General features: G+C 42.9%; 2 protein-coding genes across 4 annotated transcripts in view; one reads left to right on the top strand and one right to left on the bottom strand.

The window, feature by feature from the left end:
• Positions 1-467: 467 nt before the first annotated feature.
• LOC143287717 (uncharacterized) overlaps positions 468-23014 on the bottom strand; it is a 55944-nt gene continuing 33397 nt past the window's right edge. For both annotated transcript variants that reach the window (XM_076595941.1, XM_076595940.1), the window contains exons 3-6: positions 6677-6980; positions 5304-5530; positions 3958-4189; positions 468-2998 (exon numbers count right to left, since the gene is read on the bottom strand). In XM_076595941.1, the coding sequence (XP_076452056.1) occupies positions 2726-2998; positions 3958-4189; positions 5304-5530; positions 6677-6980 (1036 nt within the window). In that variant the 3' untranslated portion in view covers positions 468-2725. The remainder of the gene's footprint in view (positions 2999-3957; positions 4190-5303; positions 5531-6676; positions 6981-23014) is intronic.
• Positions 9310-23014, top strand: part of LOC143287715 (uncharacterized) — a 37068-nt gene continuing 23363 nt past the window's right edge. Inside the window, exons 1-4 of one of the 2 annotated variants that reach the window (XM_076595938.1) lie at positions 9310-9417; positions 13323-14370; positions 15111-15232; positions 16789-16871. In XM_076595938.1, coding sequence (XP_076452053.1) covers positions 13346-14370; positions 15111-15232; positions 16789-16871 — 1230 coding nt within the window. In that variant the 5' untranslated portion in view covers positions 9310-9417; positions 13323-13345. The remainder of the gene's footprint in view (positions 9418-13322; positions 14371-15110; positions 15233-16788; positions 16872-23014) is intronic. The other variant, XM_076595939.1, reaches the window with a different exon arrangement.

Genomic DNA, 23014 nt, shown 5'->3' with positions numbered 1-23014 from the left:
GTCATTTGGATGAGACGACAAACCGAGATCCCGTGTGCAACATGCACTTAGCGCACGTAAAAGAATCCACGGCAGCAAAAGGGCTGTTCCTGGCAAAATTCTGTAGAAAAAGTCCACTTCGATAGGAAAAACAAAACTGCACGCAGGAAAAAATACAAAAAAAAGGGTGGTGCTGTAGTGTAGCGACGCGCTCTCCCTGGGGAGAGCAGCCCGAATTTCACACAGAGAAATCTGTTGTGATAAAAAGAAATACAAATACAAATACAAATAACACACCAGTATGATTACCAACTATCAGAACGAATTACAGCCAGCAAATCCTCAATACGCTGACACTGACAGCAACCAATAGATAAGTGGAGTGATGGCCTAGAGGTAACGTGTCCGCCTAGGAAGCGAGAGAACCTGAGCGCGCTGGTTCGAATCACGGCTCAGCCGCCGATATTTTCTCCCCCTCCATTGTGGTGGTCTGGACGCTGGTCATTCGGATGAGACGATAAACCGAGGTCCCGTGTGCAGCATGCACTTAGCGCACATAAAAGAACCCACGGCAGCAAAAGGGCTGTTCCTGGCAAAATTCTGCAGAAAAAATCCACTTCGATAGGAAAAACAAATAAAACTGCACGCAGGGAAAAAAAAAAAAAAGAAAGAAAAAAAAGGAAAAAAAAAAGCGTGGCGCTATAGTCAGTGTAGCGACACGCTCTCCCTGGGAAGAGCAGCCGGAATTTCACACAGAGAAATCTGTTGTGATAAAAAGAAATACAAATACAAATAACACCCCACATGATTATCAACTATCAGACTGAATTACAGCGAGCAAACCCTCAATAGACTGACATTGATAGCAACCAATAGACAACAGCCCAGCGTGGATTCCTGTACAAAGTACCACGCAGGTCTTACAAAACCGACAGATACCGACAGACAGACAGAAACCACACGTACACCACCACTACATTGATACACGTGACAAGTTTATTCAGTTTATTCAGATAATTATATTATGTGGCCACACCCGAGGAGTAATAGACTTCTCGTGCCTCAACATGACTAGCAAAACTATTTGAAACAAACAGTCAGCAACATCAATATATAATTGTGTGTGTGTGTGTGTGTGTGTGTGTGTGTGTGTGTGTGTGTGTAATAATAATAATAATAATAATAATAATAATAATGGTATTTATATAGCGCTGAATCTTGTGCAGAGACAAATCAAAGCGCTTTCGCACCAGCCATTCACACGCATGCACAACTCTAAAACTGGAGAAACTGAAGACAAGGAAGAGGCAGGGAAGGGAGGCTATTTTGGGAAGAGCTGGGTTTTAAGGCCAGACTTGAAAGAGCTGAGTGTGGAAGAGGAAGGGAAGGGAGGCTATTTTGGGAAGAGGTGGGTTTTAAGGCCAGACTTGAAAGAGCTGAGTGTGGAAGAGGCAGGGAAGGGAGGCTATTTTGGGAAGAGGTGGGTTTTAAGGCCAGACTTGAAAGAGCTGAGTGTGGAAACTTGACGAAGCGAAAGAGGAAGTTCATTCCAATTGCAAAGTCCAGAGACAGAGAAAGTGTGTGTGTGTGTGTGTGTGTGTGTGTGTGTGTGTGTGTGTGTGTGTGTGTGTGTGTGTGTGTGTGTGTGTGTGTGTGTGTTACTTGAGCACATCAGCTAATGTTATCAGGATATTCCCGTCACGCGGGATACTTTAAACTTACAACTGACCATACGTAGCCAAAGCAGAGAGAAGCACACCAGCCCTACAATGTGTGATAAAAAAAAAACCCAACAAAACATTCATTCTTCACGAACTAAAAAATAATGTCAGCTCTTAACGAACGTGCGACTTGAGTCTGGTACTCATACAAAGCAATTTTCATTTCTTTTTAAAAATCTATCATGTTGTAGTTTCCATAGTGGAATAACATGTAAATTTCTCAGCGAAGAAAAAAAAACCCCAACAAAGTATGCAATTTGAGTGCAAAATAATGTCCGTAAATTTCTACTTTTGCTGTTTTTGACACAGTTATTATAGTCTAGTAAACAATGTGTGGAAAGAAAGAAAAGTGACATTTGCAACCAGTATGGCACTTACTTTAATGCATATTTACAACAAGGACACACATACATGTCCAGAAATCACAGTTTAATAGATTTGAAGCCATAATGATTCACGTTGAAGTCACATGTATAAACATTCCTACTGATCTGTCATTACGGTGTCATGCCTAAAAGCAAGACAAGAAAATATAATAATGCTGAAAAAAAAAAATTCCAGTATACAGTGACTTCAGCAGTGCATAGTATTACGTTTCTTCATTTTGATAAAAGAAATCCGGAAAACCATGGCAATTCAAACGACGTAAACATTCTTATGCAGACTATTAGAAACCAAATGTAACCTCCCATGCCAATGAATAGCCCGATCAGCATTCAACCAGCATTGACAGACCACAATAAGAAGGAAGACTGACTTATTAAACACCTTATACATATCATATTCTATTATACTGAAATGATTATATAGCATCAGTTACAGGCCTACACTCTACAAACACCAACATTGCAGCACTACCGCATAATACCAACAACAAAAACAACAGCACCCCCAGTCTATTACTTGCTCCCACAAGATATATATATATATATAATAATTATAAGAACGGAGCCAAAAAGGTTGTCAACCACTTCTTCCTCTGTAGTAGTAATAGCAGACAGACCTCCATCCATTCATCCACAGATCTACTCAGGACCGTCCGCATGGAGACGGTAGACATAGACGTAGATGGACAAGGCACACACGGCAACGCTGAGGAGAGCCACCAGCACCCAGCCACAGTTGGAGGAGGAGGGGGAGGGGGGCTGGGGAGGGGGTTTGTAGTCTGGGCTGAAGAGCGGGACGGGCGTGGTGAGGTCAGGCCCCAGTCTCGCGTCGCCGTTCTGTTGCTCCTGCTGCTGCTGCTGCTGCCTCTGTGATTTCTTGCGCAGTTTGTTGTAGGACACCACACCTGCCATCTGCGCAAGGTGATCGATCTGCTAGTGTAAGTAGGTACTGTGTACGTAAATGTCGATGTTTCGCTTGATTGTTTTTTGTTTTGTTTTTTTGTTTGTTTGTTTGTTTGTTAATTTGTGGGAGGAGGAAGGTGGCAGAATGGTTAAGACGCTCAGCTGCCAATACAGAGAGTCCGTGAGGGTGTGGGTTCGAATCCCGCTCTCGCCCTTTCTCCTAAGTTTGACTGGAAAATCAAACTGAGCGTCTAGTCTTTCGGACGAGACGATAAACCGAGGTCCCGTGTGCAGCACGCACTTGGCGCACTGAAAAAGAACCCATGGCAACGAGAGTGTTGTCCTCTGGCGAAATTACGTAAAATGAAATCCACTTTCATAGGTACACAAAATTAATATGTAAGCATGCACTCAAGGCCTGACTAAGCGCGTTGGGTTATGCTGCTGGTCAGGCATCTGCTCAACAGATGTGGTGTAGCGTGTATGGATTTGTCCGAACGCAGTGACGCCTCCTTGAGAAACTGAAACTGAAACTGAAACTAATTTGTGGTTGGTTGGTTGGTTGGTTGATTGTTGTGATATCGTCTTGTAGCCGAAGAGAGAAAAGACTCCAACAGCGATGGAATGACTACATTGCAGCATGGATGATAGAATAGAATAGAAGAATAGAATATGTCTTTATTACCAAGTGTACCGGGGTCACAAGGACTACTGGGGGGTGGGGTACATAACGAGAGAGAGACAGTCATATAGGCTGAGTGATGGAAATAGAGACAGTCATAATTATACGCTGACTGACAGAGACAGAGACAGTCATGCAGGCTGATTGATGGAGACAGAGACACTCAAGAGTCAGTCATATTATAATCCTGACTGATGGAGACAGAGACAGTTGGAGACAGAGGCTGTCAAGAGACAGTCACATATGCTGATTGATGGAGACAGAGACACAGTCCCACACCACACACCTGCATAGCCTCCAACGTGGTGGCCACCTTGGGCAGGGATTTCAGGGGGTGTTTTGCCCGGGGGGCCTCAGGGGGGAGGGGCGGGAAGAGACGGACACCGGTGCTGGGCCAATGGGAGGTCATCCTCAGCTCCCTGTAGGCCCTCTTCTTTACGCGGAGGGAGGTTTTGTCCGCCCAGCAGGCCGGCGCCATGCACACAGTCACCACGAAACGCCACCGGTCGGGGTTGGCTCTGCACCAGAACGGACAAACCGACATGGTTAAACATGGTGACACAAATTATATACCACTAATGGAACAGTTCAGAAAGGTGTTAACCCCTTGGTTTCTGAACGTTGGCAGGATAGAATGGTTAAGACGCTTTCATAATTGTTATCTCTGTATTAGTGAGTGTGGTTAGCAGTGATCGAGCTGATTCAAACTCAGTAGATCGTCATCATCAGAAGGTCAACATCATAGGCATTGACGGAGTCAGTCAGTCACTGATCGACTGACTCACCAGTGTTGCCATCGCCATTATACCATCACTTTTGATGAGATCATCATGTCGTTGATCAGTCACTATGATGATATTAACCAACCCCCAAGCCCTCCATGCAGTTACTTTCCCAAAGAGCCTGCCCCTCCACCTCCAGTCCCATCCATCTGCAGGCAACCGTCAGGCCCGAAGCCCTTCATCTTGACAGCCGCAATAGTCGAGTGGTTAAAGCGTTGGACTTTCAATCTGAGGGTCCCGGTTTCAAATCTCGGTAACGGCGCCTGCCGCGGGTGAAGGGTGGAGATTTTTCAGATCTCCCATGTCAACATAATTATGTGCAGAACTGCTAGTGCCTGAACCTTCTTCCTATGTATACGCAAGCATAAGATGAAATACGCACGTTAGAGCTCCTGTAATCAATGTCAGCGTTCGGTGGGTTATGGAAACAAGAACATACCTAGCGGCATACCCCCCCCCCCCCCCCCAGAAAACCGTCGGAGTATGGCTGCCTACATGGCGGGGTAAAGTTAATGTACAGAACGGTCATACACGTAAAACGTTGCATGTCTGAGTGCGTATCTGTGCGCGACTTAAACCTGACTGAATGACAAAAGGAAACGAATGATGAGCGCCCAGCGGCAGCCGTCAGTCGGCTCTACCCAGGTAGGCAGTCTGTTGTGCAAATGACTCCGTGTTTGTAAAGCGCTTAGAACTTGGTCTCCGACTCAGGACAGGCGCTATATAAGTATCCATATCATATCATCAAGCCTGCCCAGCCTCCGAGTCCACATCCACCTCCAACTCACCCACCCTCTCAACCATCTAGACAACCCTCTGGACCCCCAAGCACTTCGTCTTACTCACTGACCTGCCCCTGATGGGCCTGGCGTTGTGGTGGACGAGGCGGGAGTCCCAGAGAAGCACCCCTCCCCTGGGCACGGGCACCCGGTAACAGAGGCAGCCCTTGTGGCGGAACCACTGCATGTGGTCCTCTCCCAGCCGCAGGAAGTCGTTTCCCCTGTGGACCGTCTCCTCCGCCTGGCTTGGGTGCTCCTTGTAGAACTGGTCCAGCAGCTTGTGGGACCCGATCATGCACTGTGTGTGCGCACGCGCACGTGTGTATAAAATAGAATAGAATATGATAGAATACATTTCAATGTCCTGAAACCTTGAAGTTTATGAGACACTTGCACATGTGCGTGTGGGCACGCGCGCGCATGTGTATAGAATAGAATAGAACAGCATACACTTTAATGTCATGAAACCTTATGGTTTATAAGACACTATAGTACATGGGTGTGTGTGTGTGTTCGCGCGCGCGCATGTCACGTGAATAGAATAGAATAGAACACATTTTAATGTGATGAAACCTTGTGTTATAAGACACTAGTACATGCGTGTGTGTTCGCGCGCGCGCATGTGAATAGAACTGAATAGAATAGAATAGCATACATTTTAATGTCACGAAACCTTATGATTTATAAGACACTAGTACATGTGTGTGTTCGCGTGCGCTCATGTGAATAGAATTGAATAGAATAGAATGGCATACATTTTAATTAAATGTCATGAAACTTTATGGTTTATAAGACACTAGTACATGTGTGTGTGTGTGTGTGTGTGTGTGTGTGTGTGTGTGTGTGTGTGTGTGTGTGTGTGTGCGTGCGCGCGCGCGCACGCGCGGACATAGTAAAGGAACAGATGTACATGAGCGGGTGCAGTAAATGAACGCATGTGCATGATAAATATCAACAGACACGTACACACACATACACACACACACACACACACACACACACACATACTCTCTGTCTTTCTGTCTGTCTCGCTCCACTCTTCCTCCTCTCTCTCTCTCAATCCCTTTCTCCTTCCCTACACCCCTCTCTCTCTCCCTCCGCCCCCTACCCCCCACGTCCCCCCTCCCCTTCCCCCAGCTCCCCTCTCTCTCCCTCCGCCCCCCCCTGCCCCCCACGCCCCCCCCCCCCCTTTCCCCAGCTCCCCCTCTCTCTCCCTCCCTTCAGAACGACCCACCATCCGTTTTCAATACGGCTTTCATTATTAATCCCGTAGAAATCGGTTGGAGAGTAGTCCTTGACTACCCACATGAGAACCAGAAAGGAGTGGAAGGAGGACGGAGTGGAGGGGGGGGGGGGGGGGGGTGTAGTTTGAGGCTATTACTGACACCGGTTTATGAAACTATCTGTGCGCATATCTCACGCATCCCGGCCCAGATCACCTCACCTCAAAGACCCAGTCATCCTTGTTGGTGGTCTCCAGGTAGGCGGCTCCCTGGTAGACGTGGAAGCCCAGGCGGCCCGCTCCATGGTCCACGTGCAGCCATGAGGACTGCGACTGGGACTGGGACTGGGACTGCCCGTGGCCGTGCTCCGAGGAGTGGAACTCCTCCTCGCCCTGCTCTGGGGGTCTGCCGATGGACACGGCGTCCATGCTGGACAGCAGCTCGCGCGTGCCCCACAGCTCCTCGAACAGCGGCTTCGTCTTGAGGCGCACGTGCCAGCTTGGCGACAGGTGCCCGATGCTGTAGCTGAAGTGGGGGGAGAGAAAAAAACGAAACGAAGTGAAATGAAATGAAACGAAACGAAATGAAATTTGAATTTTTAATTTTTTTTTCAAGGGGGTTATTGAGATTAGCAAAATAACTATTTAAGAATGCTAGCTCTCTGTCACTCACTTGCCTGAAGAAGAGCCTGTGGCCCTGTATGCGTCAGTCACCTCTTTTATCCCATGTAAGTCGACTTTTACCAAGATTCTTTTAGTCTACCAATGCTGCTGTTTGTTGTTGGTGGTGGTGGTGTTTTTGACTCACTTGTGTAAACAAAGTGAGTATGTTTTAACCCGGTGTTCGGTTGTCTGTCTCTGTGTGTGTGTCTGTGTCTGTGTCTGTGTGTCTGTGTGTCCGTGGTAAACTTTAACATTGACATTTTCTCTGCCACTACTTTGTCAGTTGACACCAAATTTGGCATGAAAATAGGAAAAATTCAGTTCTTTCCAGTCATCTTGTTTAAAACAATATTGCGCCTATGGGATGGGCACCAAAAAAAAATAAAGAAAGAAGCCTAATTGTATGCAAACTGCATTTACTGTTATATTTATATTTTTTGTATTCTCTAAACTTGGCACTTTGATCTGATATTCTGACCCAACAGCTAGAGCAATCATTATTATCATTTTTTGTTCAAACAGGAACTTCTTTTGCTAAGCATGGAAGTTTTATTTATTTTGCAAACGTTTTGGTGCAGATAGTAAAAAAGGGAAATTACTCTGTAATGCTAGGGGAGTTAATTTGCTTTAAACTGATCCTTCTCATCTTAAACATTACATTTTGAAAATATACTCAATACATAAAAAGCTTGGATTTTTTTTTAAAGTGTATCACAAGTGAGTCTTGAAGGCCTTGCCTCTCTTGTTTTTGTTTGTTTGTTGTTGTTTGTTTTGTTGTTGTTTTTTTTTAGGGGGAGGGGTGGGGGTGAGGGAGGGGGCGGGGGGGGGGGGGGGGGGGTCATTGCTTTTATAATGATATTGTTTGTTGCGGGTTGGTTGGTTGCTAGTTTTTGTTTTCATCCAGCCAACCCCTCAGTCAGTGGGTAACAAAATCAAGAAATAAAGGTACCAAAAAAAAAAAACAAAAAAAAAAGGAAACAGATAGTTGAGGTAGGAAGAAGAAACTGAAAGAAAGAACAAGAAAAAAAAAAAAAAAAAAAAAAAAAAAATCGCCAGGCCTCCAGCCCCTAGAAAGAGGTCAAATGTACACAACATGGTGATCACCGGCATAGCGACAACACAATGTAATGTACATACAAACTTAAACCTGTAGAACAAAAGTGCCTCTTGTGCATTGTAAATTAATTCTAAATTTCTTCATTGCTGTCAACGAATTCCTGTCGTATCTTCAGGGCATTAAATATGTAAACACAGAGTTTACAAATACTATAATAGAACCATTCTTCAGCAAGTGAACACACTGTACGATCATAGTGACCTTCAGAGTTCAGATGTTTTCGCCAAAAGTTATTGTAGAGGTCACAACTGTTTTTAAAATGATTTTCATTCTCGACCACTTTACAACGTTTACATGCGTAATTTGAATTACATTTGAATGTTCTCCTGAAAAATGATCCACTGATTTATTGGGAGCAAACCAAGCCGTAATTTTATCAAACAGTCTCTGAAACACTTTTCAACCACAAAGTCAAAATATTGCTCACATTCAAAGTCAGTTTTGAACGGTCTGTAGTTATGATATATATCTTTAGACATTACTGACTCGTCCCACTCTTGCATAAATATATCTTTCATTCTTTGTTTAAATAATGACAAAACGTTTGCGAAACTGAACTGAGAAAGAGAGCGAGAGAGAGTGGGTGGGGGGAGGGATCGCCGGATCGCTGAGTGAGAGAGAGAGGTGGAGGGTGGGGAGGGAGTGAGGGAGGAAGATAAAGGGAGAGAGAGGGGGGTACAGAGAGAGAGATAGAGAGAGAGGATCAAGAGAGAGAGAGAGGGAGGAAGGGAGAAAGAGACATTCACAGGTTATCAACTATAGCCCAAAACAGGCCGGGACACATCCAGTGACATGCGTATGTCATTATGTACGAACACACACACACACACACACACACACACACACACACACGTTGAAAAGAAAGATTTTTTTTTTTTTCAAGATCAAAGAATGAAAATTAATTGCACGCATTTCTAAGGGAGGTAAGTCATTGTTCACGAAAGAAAACAAGACGACACAGAGTTCCCTCTCATGATTCCACTTCATTCGCTTCCCTCACGACCCCAGATTACGTAATTGGTTTATCTTTTCGATACAGGTCTTCGAACGCATGCGCGCGTTTATCACATGATATGTACAGCTGGCACATGGAAGAGTGGATTTGAAAGTGGATCCTTCAGGTACTCTCGTGTTGTTCCATGATTCACATAGGGTTTTTTTCAACAGTCTGGCTCAACGAAACGTAAGTACGATTACAAATGTCAAGTCTGGCTGGTAGCTGGAAGACATTTTCAGTGATGATTTTCTTCGAATTTGTCCGGTTTTTGTTGCAGAAACTGTTGTTGGTGGGATCGTTGGTACACTGACCGACATTTCTGCACGCACTCTCTCTGGTCTAAATTTAGGACCTAAATAAGTTTGGGCACAGTGAAAGTGTCTATGGTTTGGGACAAAAGAGTGTCTTGTCTATAATCCTGTGGTAATCCCTGTACAGGTGTTGGATGTGGGGGTTGTAAGCAGTTGTAATGACTGCGACGGGCGCAATAGCCGAGTGGTTTAAGCGTTGGACTTTCAATCTGAGGGTCCCGGGTTCGAATCACGGTAACGGCGCCTGGTGGGTAAAGGGTGGAGATTTTTCCGATCTCCCAGGTCAACATATGTGCAGACCTGCTAGTGCCTGAACCCCCTTCGTGTGTATACGCACGCAGAAGATCAAATATGCACGTTAAAGATCCTGTAACCTATGTCAGTGTTCGGTGGGTCATGGAGACACGAAAATATCCAGCATGCATGAACCACGACAGAGTCATCGGCAAGTCGATGTTGGTCGTGTAACGGAAAGAAGAAGACAGTTTAACAGCAAAAATAAACAAAGGGCAAAAGTCGGTGATGTGCTATGAATCCCAAGCGAGACATTTACATGACGCAAGCATGGACCCAAGTCCCAATGGTCCAAGTCCCAATGCAGAAAGTGTGTTATCATTTTGTCTGCATTCTTTAGTTTTTATCTTTGATAGATTGTGTTGTTAAATACAGTCAGAGTCAGACCTAGATTTGTGTCTCACAGACAAACCATTTTCAGACCACTGTTACAATGTTAGGTTTGTGCAGTTAATACACTGTTCTGAAACAACAACAACAGTAACAACACACACACACACACACACACACACACACACACACACACACACACACACACACACACACACACACACACACACACACACACACACACACAAACCAAATCAACAAACCTTAGAACATTTTAGATGTTCTTGCCTGAACAAATTACTTTTTTTTCTTGCATTATTTCATGAACTTTTTCGAGTTTACTATAATATGTTGTTGTTTTTTAAAGCAATTATTTATTTTTTATTACCTATATTCATAAAAAAAAAATATGTATAATGTTACTGTGTTAATTGATATATGATTTATTTGTTTTTGTTTTCTTGTCCCTCCCCCCACCCCTACAACCCAGTTTTTCACTTTTTGACTGCATGTTTTTTTGTTGTTGTTTTTTTTAGAGTGGGTTTCTTTTTTTTTCATTGTATTATTTTTATGACAAATATTAGATTGCAGGAAGCAGTTATTCTAACTTCTGTAGTGTTTTAGTGTTTGCTTATAATATAATCTTTTTTCTTTGTTTTTGTATTACAAAGATTGTAGAGTTGCTATGTTTTTGTCTTTTGCTATAGAATTGAATTGAAGGGTTGTTATACGTATAGGATTGAACTGCATAGGTGGTCAGTAAAAAACTTGTTTTTCATTTTGTTTTGTTTTTCTCTTCGATTGTTACTATATATCTATAACAGATTTGTGGGGGGGGGTTTCTGCCTTTGAATATATAACCCAGAAGATTGTAGTTTGCTTTTTAACTAGTATAAGATGTCAGTTTTTTGTGCTTACCATGGGACTCAATGTTATCAAGGCATGTTCTGCATACATGTGCATCCCTTTTGCTACTTTTGCTTTATAGATGCAGTACTTTTTTTCCTCCTTCACAAGGACTGAAGGAGGCATGAAAATGTACAGACTGATAAACAAAAAGCAACAGTATTGAGATACTGAGATAGATAGATAGATAGACAGATAGGTCAAGAGACAGATGGGGAAATAGGTAGATAAAAAAAAAATTATATGTATATATCTTAGATTTTTTTCTTTAAACAATAATAATAAATAATAATAATAATAATAATAGTGTTTATATAGCACTGAATCTTGTGCAGAGACAAATCTAAGCGCTTTCACACCAGTCATTTACACACATGCATAACTCTAAAACTGAAGAAACTGAAGACAAGGAAGAGGCAGGGAAAGCAGGCAATCTTGTGAAGAGGTGGGTTTTAAGGCCAGACTTGAAATAGCTGAGTGCGGAGACCTGACGAAGCAAAAGAGGAAGTTCATTCCAAATGCAAGGTCCAGAGACAGAGAAAGAAAGGCGACCAACAGTGGGGTGTTTGAATCTGGGTATGCGTAAACAGAGGGGATCCAAAGCCAAATTAGAATTAAGTTACAGTTTTTCAAGTACATGCCATTGCATTCAGACAAATACACTACATCACATATGTAAGGCAGATGCATGCCAGCAGCATAACACAATACACTAGTCGGGCCTTGAGTGCATGCATATATTGGTGTACCTATCAGATTGGTGCTGCTCATGGGACCTTAGTTTATAATGGTCTCATCTGAATGACTGGATGCTCAATTTGAATTTTCCAGTGGTGGAGATTTTTACGATCTCCCAGGTCAACATATGTGCAGACCTGCTAGTGCCTGAACCCGCTTCGTGTGTATATGCAAGCAGAAGATCAAATACGCACGTTAAAGATCCTGTAATCCATGTCAGCGTTCGGTGGGTTATGGAAACAAGAACATACCCAGCATGCACACCCCCGAAAATGGAGTATGGCTGCCTACATGGCGGGGTAAAAACGGTCATACACGTAAAAGCCCACTCGTGTGCATACGAGTGAACGCAGAAGGAAGGTGGCAGAATGGTTAAGACGCTCAGCTGCCAATACAGAGAGTCCGTGAGGGTGTGGGTTCGAATCCCGCTCTCGCCCTTTCTCCTAAGTTTGACTGGAAAATCAAACTGAGCGTCTAGTCTTTCGGATGAGACGATAAACCGAGGTCCCGTGTGCAGCACGCACTTGGCGCACTGAAAAAGAACCCATGGCAACGAGAGTGTTGTCCTCTGGCGAAATTACGTAAAATGAAATCCACTTTCATAGGTACACAAATATGTAAGCATGCACTCAAGGCCTGACTAAGCGCGTTGGGTTATGCTGCTGGTCAGGCATCTGCTCAACAGATGTGGTGTAGCGTGTATGGATTTGTCCGAACGCAGTGACGCCTCCTTGAGAAAGTGAAACTGAAACTGAAACTGAACGCAGAAGAAGAAGAGAAGAAGAAGAATTTTCCAGTCAAACTGGGGATTAAGGCCAAGGCCAGGATTGTAGCTCAGAAACGCACAAACACTGTACTGGCAGATAAACGTCTTATCGATTCTGTCACCATCCTCCGTTAAAGAAATTTGAATATAACTAAAATAGATTAACCAGATAAAGTAAGTAAAAAGTAAGTAAAACTGTAAATGAATACAACTGAAATTAGAATAACATAAAAAGAAAAATCAAAGCATAACCCCTACACACACACACACACACACACACACACACACACACACACACACACACACACACACTTAATAAGTTGTTACACATTCATCAGTGCCATGCAGGTGTGCACAAAATGGGTGAGTGATTTGGACTGTCATTGCACATTCAAAGTTTGAGCTAATGTTCTTTCATAAATCTTTTATGGATGGGAAGCACGCTTTTCTAAAGTGAAAGATTTTACAAGTTTTTTTTTTTTTTTTTGTTTTTGTGTTTTTTTTTCAGTTTATTATTTTATGTTTACAACACAGTGTGTGTGTGTGTGTGTGTGTGTGTGTGTGTGTGTGTGTGTGTGTGTGTGTGTGATTTCTGTTACTATAACTTTTTTTTCCTTTTTCTTTCTTTTTTTTTTTTATACATTTTTCAGGGTATTATTATTAGTATCATTTTATGTGTACCACACAGTGTGTGTGATTTCCGTTACTTTAATATGTTTCTTTGTCTGTTTCCCCGTCATGTGCAGATCTTGATAATTGATTTGCCGAGATGGAACAGGAAGAGCAAGCTGACCACACTGAAGAAGAAGCAGCAGCAGACAGAGAAGAGCGGGAGACAGAGGCAGAGAGAACTGCAAGGAGTGGAGGGGATGACACTCGGTGTGCAGACAAAAGTGAAAATCCACAGACTGCAGAAAGTGTCCCGGGGGAAGTCCTGACTGAGGAGGAAGACGGGGGCGAGCAGTCACAGGATACAGAGAGCGAAGTTCTGACTGACGAAGAAAATGATGAGCAGGCCGCAGGTGTTGCTCAGACTGCAAACATTGTTGTAGCTGCAGGCATTGCTCAGACTGAAGATATGTTTCAGGCTGCAGATATTGCTCAGACTGCAGACACTGTTCAAGCTACAGGTATTGCTCAGACTGCTAAAGACACATTTCAGGCCTTAGATACTGTTCATGCTGTGACAGACATTGCCCAGGCTGCAGACATTGTACAAGGGTATGGATTAACTGAAGAGGAAGATGGCAGTCAGGCAGGCATCGTTCAGAGCCGTGTTGTGACTGAAGACAGAGGTGACGTGCTGCAAGCTGCACTTCATGTCATTCAGGCTGACGCACAGAGTGAAGAGGGAGACGGCGTACAGCTACAAGGTGCACAAGGTACTGTTCAGGGTGAGGTTTTATTAACTGAAGACCACAGTTTTCACAGTGAAGAGAGTGGTGAGCAGGCAACAGGCACTCGTCTTATGACGGTAAGAGAGCACATGGCACTGCCACAAGGGGTAGACACACATGACCGAAATATTCATCCTGAACAAGCAGAAAACATGCCAGGTGGAGGAGACAACTTCCCAGAAGTCCATCTTCAGTTTGAAGACGTGCTGGAACTTTCGGGTGCTGGCTTTCATCATTATCTTCAGACTGCGGACAACGACAGTGATGAAGAAGACGATGAGGAGGAGGACATGCCAGTTGCTGATGAGGCTGAGGGGAGAGAGGAGGAGGAGCAGATCATCCAGAAGTTAGCAGAGCTGCCGGTGGTGGCTGAAGGAGTGGAGGCGGTGTGGAACAGGTACAAGTTTCAGCTTTAGTTTCTCACGCAGGTTTCACTGTGTTTTGACAAATCCATAACGTATGCTGCACCACAATATGTGTATATATGCTAGGATGATGCCTGGCCTGGAGCAGCATAACCCAACATGCTTGATCATGCCTTGAGTGTGTGGAATGTGTGTGTGTGTGTGTGTGTGGAATGTGTGTGTGTGTGTGTGGAATGTGTGTGTGTGTGTGTGTGTGTGTGTGTGTGTGTGTGGAATGTGTGTGTGTGTGTGTGTGTGTGTACCTATCAGATTGGATTTCTTCTACAGAATTTTGCCAGAGGTAACACGTTGCCATGGGTTCTCTTTCAGCGAGCCAAGTGCGTGCGGCATACGGGACCTCAGTTTATCATCTTATTAGAATAAAATGCTCAGTATGACTATGATTTTCCAATCAAACTTTGGAGAAGGGGCAAGAGTGGGATTCGAACCCGACCCTCCCAGACTCACTTTATTAGCAGCTGAGTGCCTTGGTTGAAAACCATTCTGCCACCTTCCTCCCTCTCTGAGAGCACCAAGTGCATGCTGCATAAGGGACCTTGGTTTATCATCTCACCTGAATAATTAGAATTTATTTTTAGATGCTCAGTTTGATTGTCCAGTCAAATGTGGGAGAAACGGCGAGATTTGGAATGGAACCCAGACATCCACAGACACTGTACTCATTGGCAGATAAGCGTCTTAACCATTCTGCAACCTTCGACTGGTGGAACAGGTACCAGGACCTGAAGGAGTGCAGCCTGCTGTTTGACACCAGTGCAGGGATGGCCGAGTTCACCCTCCACCTGGCCATGGCAGTGGCCAGCCCCACGGTCTACAGCAAGTTCCAGACCAGCAGTAAGTGACCAGGGACAGTGCCGCCAGTGGTCAGCAACCGTGAAACTTAAATTCTACATGTCGTTCCTGCCATCCGTAGAGTGACCACAATCAAACGGTGATTCTGTTACTGTGAAAGTTAAAGGGCAAGACATTTGTAGCATTGTTCATACTAAGATTGTTATTGATAAAAAGTGTTATAACTTATGAGGATAGTCAGTCATGTCTGACTGTGTATGATTATGACCATCTTTTAGAATAGCAGAGGAAGCAACAGCTGTTCCAAATATCTGGCCTAGCATTTGATGATATTGATAGTGGAGAGTGTCTTGCCCGAATTACATCCCCAATCTGTCTCTATCGGCCAAGAGAGCTTTAGTATAGTTGGTGTTGGTTTGATCCCCAAAGGCCAACTAGCCCCCAAGGCTGCAGCACAAAGTAAGAGACAGTGCAATCTTGCCTCTGAGTTTGAGAGTCATAGTAATAGTCCTTCACGAAAGACTTAGCTGTAAATGGATTCCCATTGCAATGGAGAAGCCATTGAATGATTGATTATATAGCTCGCTCTTGGACCAACTGTAAGTGTAAGCTTATGTCAGTCTCTGTATGTATAGTGCTACTACTACTAGCATGGGGAGCAAGTTAATTACTGTTCTGGAAATTCCTAAAATGTGACTGTAAGTGTGGTAATGTGTGTGTGTGTGTGTGTGTGCGTTCGTTCTTTTGCTTAACGTCTATCCACATTTGTGATTTTAGACGAAAATCCCTCATCTTCCCCAGCCCACCCATGCTTTGAATCATCACTACTTTCCCTGGTCCTCTCTCCTCAATTGGCATTCACAAAAAAAAGAAAAGAAGGAGAATATAATTAACGAAATAAAACAAACTAACCAGTCAACCAGTAGAATTACAACAAAGAGCCAGTTGGGCTCCAAATTAAACTCTGCACTATTTCAAACACGTGTTGATTATCATTTAAGACATTTCTAATGGAAGCAGATGGAACTGCAGATTTTGTTAATGACATGGGTAAGGATGGTTTTAACTGTTCACATTTATGGATGATGTGCACAGGGGTAATTTCATTGCCACAAATGCAAGTCACATTAGAAGTATATTTTGTTTTTATGGCATCCGGTCGTTGTCTGTATATTAGACTGGTGAGCCTTCTGCTACTCTGTGTGTGTGTGTGTGTGTGTGTGTGTGTGTGTGTGTGTGTGATTTATCCTGTATTCAGGCAGTGGCGTTTTCTTGTTCACTGTTTGTTGCATATTTTTGGGCAAGTTGTTAGTGCTCTGAACTCTTTTTTTTTTCTTTTAATCACTGTTAAAATTCTAAACTCCACAATGCACTTTTGAACTAAAATACATCATTCACCTCATTACCATCGGAGTGTAACCAAGGGTGGTTATCAGTAGGCATACTCGTACTGTACATGAAACACATTCTTGTCTCAGTTCATGTTTGATTTTGCTGTGAGTGTGTGACTGTTGTGTAACTGTGTATGATCTGTTTATTATGTAAAATGCATTCAACACATGGCTGTACTGTGGATAATGTATGTGCTGTGTGTGCAGTCGACACCATGAACCGTTACTGCTGCATGTGTGTGGACAGACTTGGCGTGAGGTTTCCACAGCTGAAAGGGCCTGCAGATGAGGTGAGTATCTGGTTCACATAATTACATTCACTATAATTGTTCACCTAGCAAAATTAATAGAGAAATGGTGACTGCTGGACATAGTACTATGAAGTAAAAAAAAAAAAAAAAAAAAAAAGATAATTGATGTCAGATCAAAAGTACCTACCTTAACTCACTCAGTACGGCCAGTCTTCTCTTCTCCTCTACACAGACCCCTCGGATGCCCAGTGGGTGTCTGAATGACCCAACCTTTAGCTTCCATCGTCAGAATTGTGGTATTCTTTGTCAACATTCACCTCTTCAGTATAAGAGCCTTCCGCTTACAATATTTTGATGATGATAATTGGGGTGAAACGCTGTTAACGTCGTCTCTTTCGCCGTTCGTATGGAAAGAGTTAAGATGATGGGGCGACAAGGTTTCGAGTCTTAGACTGTTTTGCTGGACATAGTAAAACGAAGTTAAAAACATGACAATTGGTGTAAGATAAAAAGTACCTTAAGATGATGGTGAGACAATGTGTCACATCTTAAGACTCTTTCTCAAGTGTTGGCAGGCAACAGAAGTTAGTGCACTTGAGTAAAAGTTTGTGAGTGTGACTCAAAACATTGTCTCTTTGTGAGTGTGACTCATGTGACTCAAAACATTGTCTCTTTGTGAGTGTGACTCAAAACATTGTCTCTTTGTGAGTGTGACTCATGTGACTCAAAACATTGTCTCTTTGTGAGTGTGACCGGAGATTAGAAAAGAGAGATAAACCACTCGCGGCAGGCCCCTTCTTACTGTCTATAACAGTGCTGAAGCCGTTTTGGGGCACACACGCAGTGCGGAAGGGTGGGGGTAAATCACCCTCTCCTTCCCCACCCGAAGGAAACTGGTCCGTTCTGACGGTTCAGCTGCAGTAAAGCGAAAGTTAAGTTACGCCTGGAATTTCCCACGTGTAGTAAGATTCGCTGTATACAATGAAAACCGATTCATTTTTGCTTTGGTTTTTAGCACGTTTGCATCTGCTTGAATGTAGATAATATAAAAAGAAAATAAAGCAGCTCCCACCACCACCAACTCCCCCCCCCCCTCCCCCAGCGCAATGTTGCACATGAGAGAGACAGTTGTAAATTATTGAACTGTGTTTTCGTAACGCTACTTTTTCTTCACACTTTCTGGTTTACAACACCATTTCTTAATATATATATATATATATATATATATATATCAAAACATAAAACACATATTCAGCTCTGTCTCTCTTCTAACATCTGTCTATACATACATACATGAATACATACATACATAATTTCATATAGATCTATCAGTATGTAAATCTAAATCTATCTATATGTACATAATCATATATATAATTCATATATATACGAACGCTTCATGTTGCCCGAGCAGACCGTTGTATTGTGCTCTATCTCTCTCTCTAAGTCTCTGTCTCTGTCTCTCTCTCTCAGGAGTTTTACATGGCTGTTAAAAGCATCTACGATTCTGTACTTGTATGTGTTCGTGACAAAGGTATTTATTCAGACTTTTTTCAGTGTCCAAGAGGGGTTAAACAAGGTTGTATGCCAAGCACACAGCTGTTTTCCTTTTTCATCGGTGAATTGGCAGTGGAGTTATCAAAGAAGGGGAGACATGGAATACAAATGATACCTGGTGCAACAGATTTGCTCTTAATGCTATTTGCTGATGATGTTGTTCTCTTGTCTGACACACCCATAGGGTTACAAAATCAATTAAATGCCCTTAAGCAAGAAACAGACAGACTACAACAAACAGTGAATCTCGATAAGACCAATATTATAGTTTTCCGCAATGGAGGTCATCTTTCGATTCGTGAAAAATGGTGCTGTGGTGATAGGGAAATAAAAGTAACCAATACATATGAATATTTAGGAATGTTATTCACAACAAAATTGAGTTTGACATCTGCGTGGGATGAAGCAAACAGAAAAGGGAAAAAAGGTGTAATCCAAATTATAAAATCACTCAGGAGACTGCGTTCGACTGACGCTTTCCTTTCGTTTGGGCGGGGCAAAGGCAGCTCATGAATAATGAATGCGTGTTGCGGCGCAGGCTGCCTGGCTTCAGCAATTTCTGCAAGTGGTTTATCTCTCTTTTCTAATCTCCGGTGTGACTCAAAACATTGTCTCTTTGTGAGCTTGACTCATGTGACTCAAAACATTGTCTCTTTGTGAGTGTGACTCAAAACATTGTCTCTTTGTGAGTGTGACTCATGTGACTCAAAACATTGTCTCTTTGTGAGTGTGACCGAAAACATTGTCTCTTTGTGAGCGTGACTCATGTGACTCAAAACATTGTCTCTTTGTGAGTGTGACTCAAAACATTGTCTCCCCCATCATCTTACGGTACTTTTGATCATCGTACACCTTATGGTCCAGTTCTGAGTTCGGGTGAAGATTGCAATGTTTGAGTGGGTGGGTCGACGGGTGCAATAGCCGAGTGGTTAAAGCGTTGGACTGTCAATCTGAGGGTCCCGGGCTCGAATCACGGTGACGGCGCCTGGTGGGTAAAGGGTGGAGATTTTTACGATCTCCCAGGTCAACATATGTGCAGACCTGCTAGTGCCTGAACCCCCTTCGTGTGTATATGCAAGCAGAAGATCAAATACGCACGTTAAAGATCCTGTAATCCATGTCAGCGTTCGGTGGGTTATGGAAGCAAGAACATACCCAGCATGCACACCCCCGAAAACGGAGTATGGCTGCCTACATGGCGGGGTAAAAACGGTCATACACGTAAAAGCCCACTCGTGTGCATACGAGTGAACGCAGAAGAAGAGGGGGTGGGTCCAGCATCAGCCAGCAAATATTTCATCCAGCTTAATATGTTCTGGAGTTCAGGCATGATGTGACTGACCAGATACTATTACTTACTAACATTGTCTCAGTATAGGTCAAGTATTTTTTTCAACTGCAATTTTTAGTACAATAAAAAGTTGTTGTTAGATATTTAATAATATAAAAAAAAGTGAACTATTAGTTTTTGATGACATAACACTCTGTCAAGTATTTTGATGATCTTCATTCTCTTAATCTTTTTACGCTATTTCGATTAAATTTACTCTTCTATAGTTCTCATTTTCTGTGGATCGTATTGTGCACTGTTTTTAGAAACATGGCTGGTGACTAGGGGGCAGAAACACCGGGTTCAAACACTGTCATGGAAGTGTGGAAAATTCTTTGAAAAATGAGAGGACCATTACCTAGGCTGGAAAAAGTCTTGGAAAAATATGTTTTACCCTTCAGAATCTGAAAAAGTTTTGGCATTTTACTAAAGAAACAATGCACCCACCTGACCTCCCCAAAACAACAACAACAACAAAACCTTTGACAAGTACCCAGTGTTCCCAATGGGCCTGATTTTTTGAGGGTCACTGTGACCCTTTGACTGGAATTTTTGAGGGTCATTGTCACATTTCTGAGGGTCAACAGGAAAACATACAAAAAAATTAATGAAGACAATTGTACAGTGAAAATGAAAAGAAACCCACACCTTCTCCAAACAAGGACATTCGAAATGCTTGAATACAATGAAAACACAGTCAACTACTTATAATGAGCACATAACCATACTCACTACTAATGAACACACAACAGCGTTTGCCTGCATCGGCAAGGGAAGTTACTCTAACACGTTTTTGGCCAGCTCAGTTTCGTCTGCTATGCACTAGCCTAAGCTTAGGCCCACGATGCGTGCTTCGCGGTTTTCCTGGAAGCCGTAAGATGCTTGTTAGTTTCAGGAAAAAGTGTGCGTCACATTGATGCACAGGGTAAAAATTTTGTGCGTCAAAGTTGTAAATCTGTGCGTCATTTACGCACATATGTACGTTTTTGGGAACACTGGTACCATTTAACAAAGAGCTCAATTCATTGAGCCCTGCATCTGGACAGTGCTTTTAGACATCAAATCTTGTTTCTTCTTCTTCTTCTTCTTCTTCTGCGTTCGTGGGCTGCAACTCCCACGTTCACTCGTATGCACACGAGTGGGCTTTTACGTGTATGACCATTTTTACCCGCCATGTAGGTAGCCATACTCCATTTTCAGGGTGTGCATGCTGGGTATGTTCTTGTTTCCATAACCCACCAAACGCTGACATGGATTACAGGATCTTTAACGTGCGTATTCGATCTTCTGCTTGCATATACACACGAAGGGGGTTCAGGCTATTGCGCCCATCAATCTTGTTTGATTAAAATGCTTTTCACATTCCCACATATGCATCAACCACAAGCAAAGTGAACGGAATTCTACAGTATTTCTATTCTTGACCACACCTATCAATTTGGAAGTGAAAACGGGTCAATTTCAGTATATTTTCTGTGTTTTTCTGCATCAACACGCAGGGAAGTCTGCCAGAGTGTAAACTCCCAGGGTTGAATGTGTACAGAATGCTTTAATTTAGAAAACCAAATGTTCGAAAAAAACAAAAAGTGATGAAAAACTGAACATGAATACTGGAACATCTGCTGGTCTGTTTTATCAGAAGTGTAATATTTTTTTTTATGATGTTCCCCTGTTAAGATGGGTTCACTAAGATGGGTTCGTTCAGGTGGGTATTAAGGGGTACACCACTGGAGGAGATGCCTGTCAACTAAACTATTAGAGTGACTTCCCACGACTCTCTTCTCTGCCCTGAATCACACAATGCTGCAATGTTTACGTAAGGTGAAGGGTCAGTCCTTCACCTTCAGCCTTGATAATGCATTGCTGTTGTCTTTGATTTTGAACCAGATGTGTAATTTTTTCCGCATGTTTTGATGGCAACGAAGCAAGCTGAAGCGTGATCTCTCAATACTCGCTATGGACGCTCAACCCAGTACTTTAACGGAATTCATGCTTCACGCCAGTATACTTTAGCTAACGCTGTAAATAGTATTATGTAAGTTTGTTTATGTAAGTTTGTGCCTGCCTATGTGTGCGTATGTGTTAGGGTAGCTGTTAGATACACATGTATGTTAAAATGTATGTATGCAGCGTGTGTGTGTGTGTGTGTAGTCACATTTTGGTGTGTGTATGTAACATAGATATAATCATTAATGTTTTATGTTAACAAAAGCGTTTTTGTAAAGCACCTAGAGCAGATTTCTGGACAGTGTGCTATATAAGTATCCATTATTATTATTATTATTATTATTATTATGGATGAAAGTTCCAACTCTCAGTGGGCTGCTGACGGTGATTCAGGGGAAGAATTTGACGGCAGTGTTGATTCGCCATTCAACCCAAAGGATGAAACTGACACTGACAGCACTAATGAGGAGGAAGAAAGTCGTGCATGGAAAAGGCAGCGTGTTACTGCTTTCAGCAAGATTGATTTAGACGGGCGCAATAGCCGAGTGGTTAAAGCGTTGGACTGTCAATCTGAGGGTCCCGGGTTCGAATCACGGTGACGGCGCCTGGTGGGTAAAGGGTGGAGATTTTTACGATCTCCCAGGTCAACATATGTGCAGACCTGCTAGTGCCTGAACCCCCTTCGTGTGTATATGCAAGCAGAAGATCAAATACGCACGTTAAAGATCCTGTAATCCATGTCAGCGTTCGGTGGGTTATGGAAACAAGAACATACCCAGCATGCACACCCCCGAAAACGGAGTATGGCTGCCTACATGGCGGGGTAAAAACGGTCATACACGTAAAAGCCCACTCGTGTGCATACGAGTGAACGCAGAAGAAGAAGAAGCAAGATTGATTTGAGTGGTTCCAAACATAGTAGTTTGAGTGCAACAACCCCGATGTGTCTCTTTCAGTTTCTTGCACAGGCAGTTTCCATCTGTGCTTTGGCTGATCTGACCTAGTTTCACACCAGGTAGGCTGGCTGATAGAGAAGTGAAAGGGTCAAACCAAAGTCTAAAAAATAAATAATGGTTGTTCACTGTGTAATTTGTGTTACAATGCGTGGTTATCATGAAGACGGTCACTGTTGCAGACTGCTGACAGCAGGGATAACTCAGGTTTGAAAAGTTTGGTCTTTTTAAGAATTTGTCACACACACACACACACAAAAAAGAAGAAAAAAATGACTTGCCATTTTTAAGTTCTTAAAAATCTTTGAAAAATGACACAGGTTTGTAAAAGTTTTTTTAATTTTGGCTTCTATGTTACTACAATAAAAAAAAAAATATATAATAAATTTTTTTTT

Source organism: Babylonia areolata, chromosome 11 (assembly GCF_041734735.1).
Source record: "Babylonia areolata isolate BAREFJ2019XMU chromosome 11, ASM4173473v1, whole genome shotgun sequence".
Taxonomy (NCBI): domain Eukaryota; kingdom Metazoa; phylum Mollusca; class Gastropoda; order Neogastropoda; family Buccinidae; genus Babylonia; species Babylonia areolata.
This window is presented reverse-complemented; position numbering and strand designations above follow the sequence as displayed.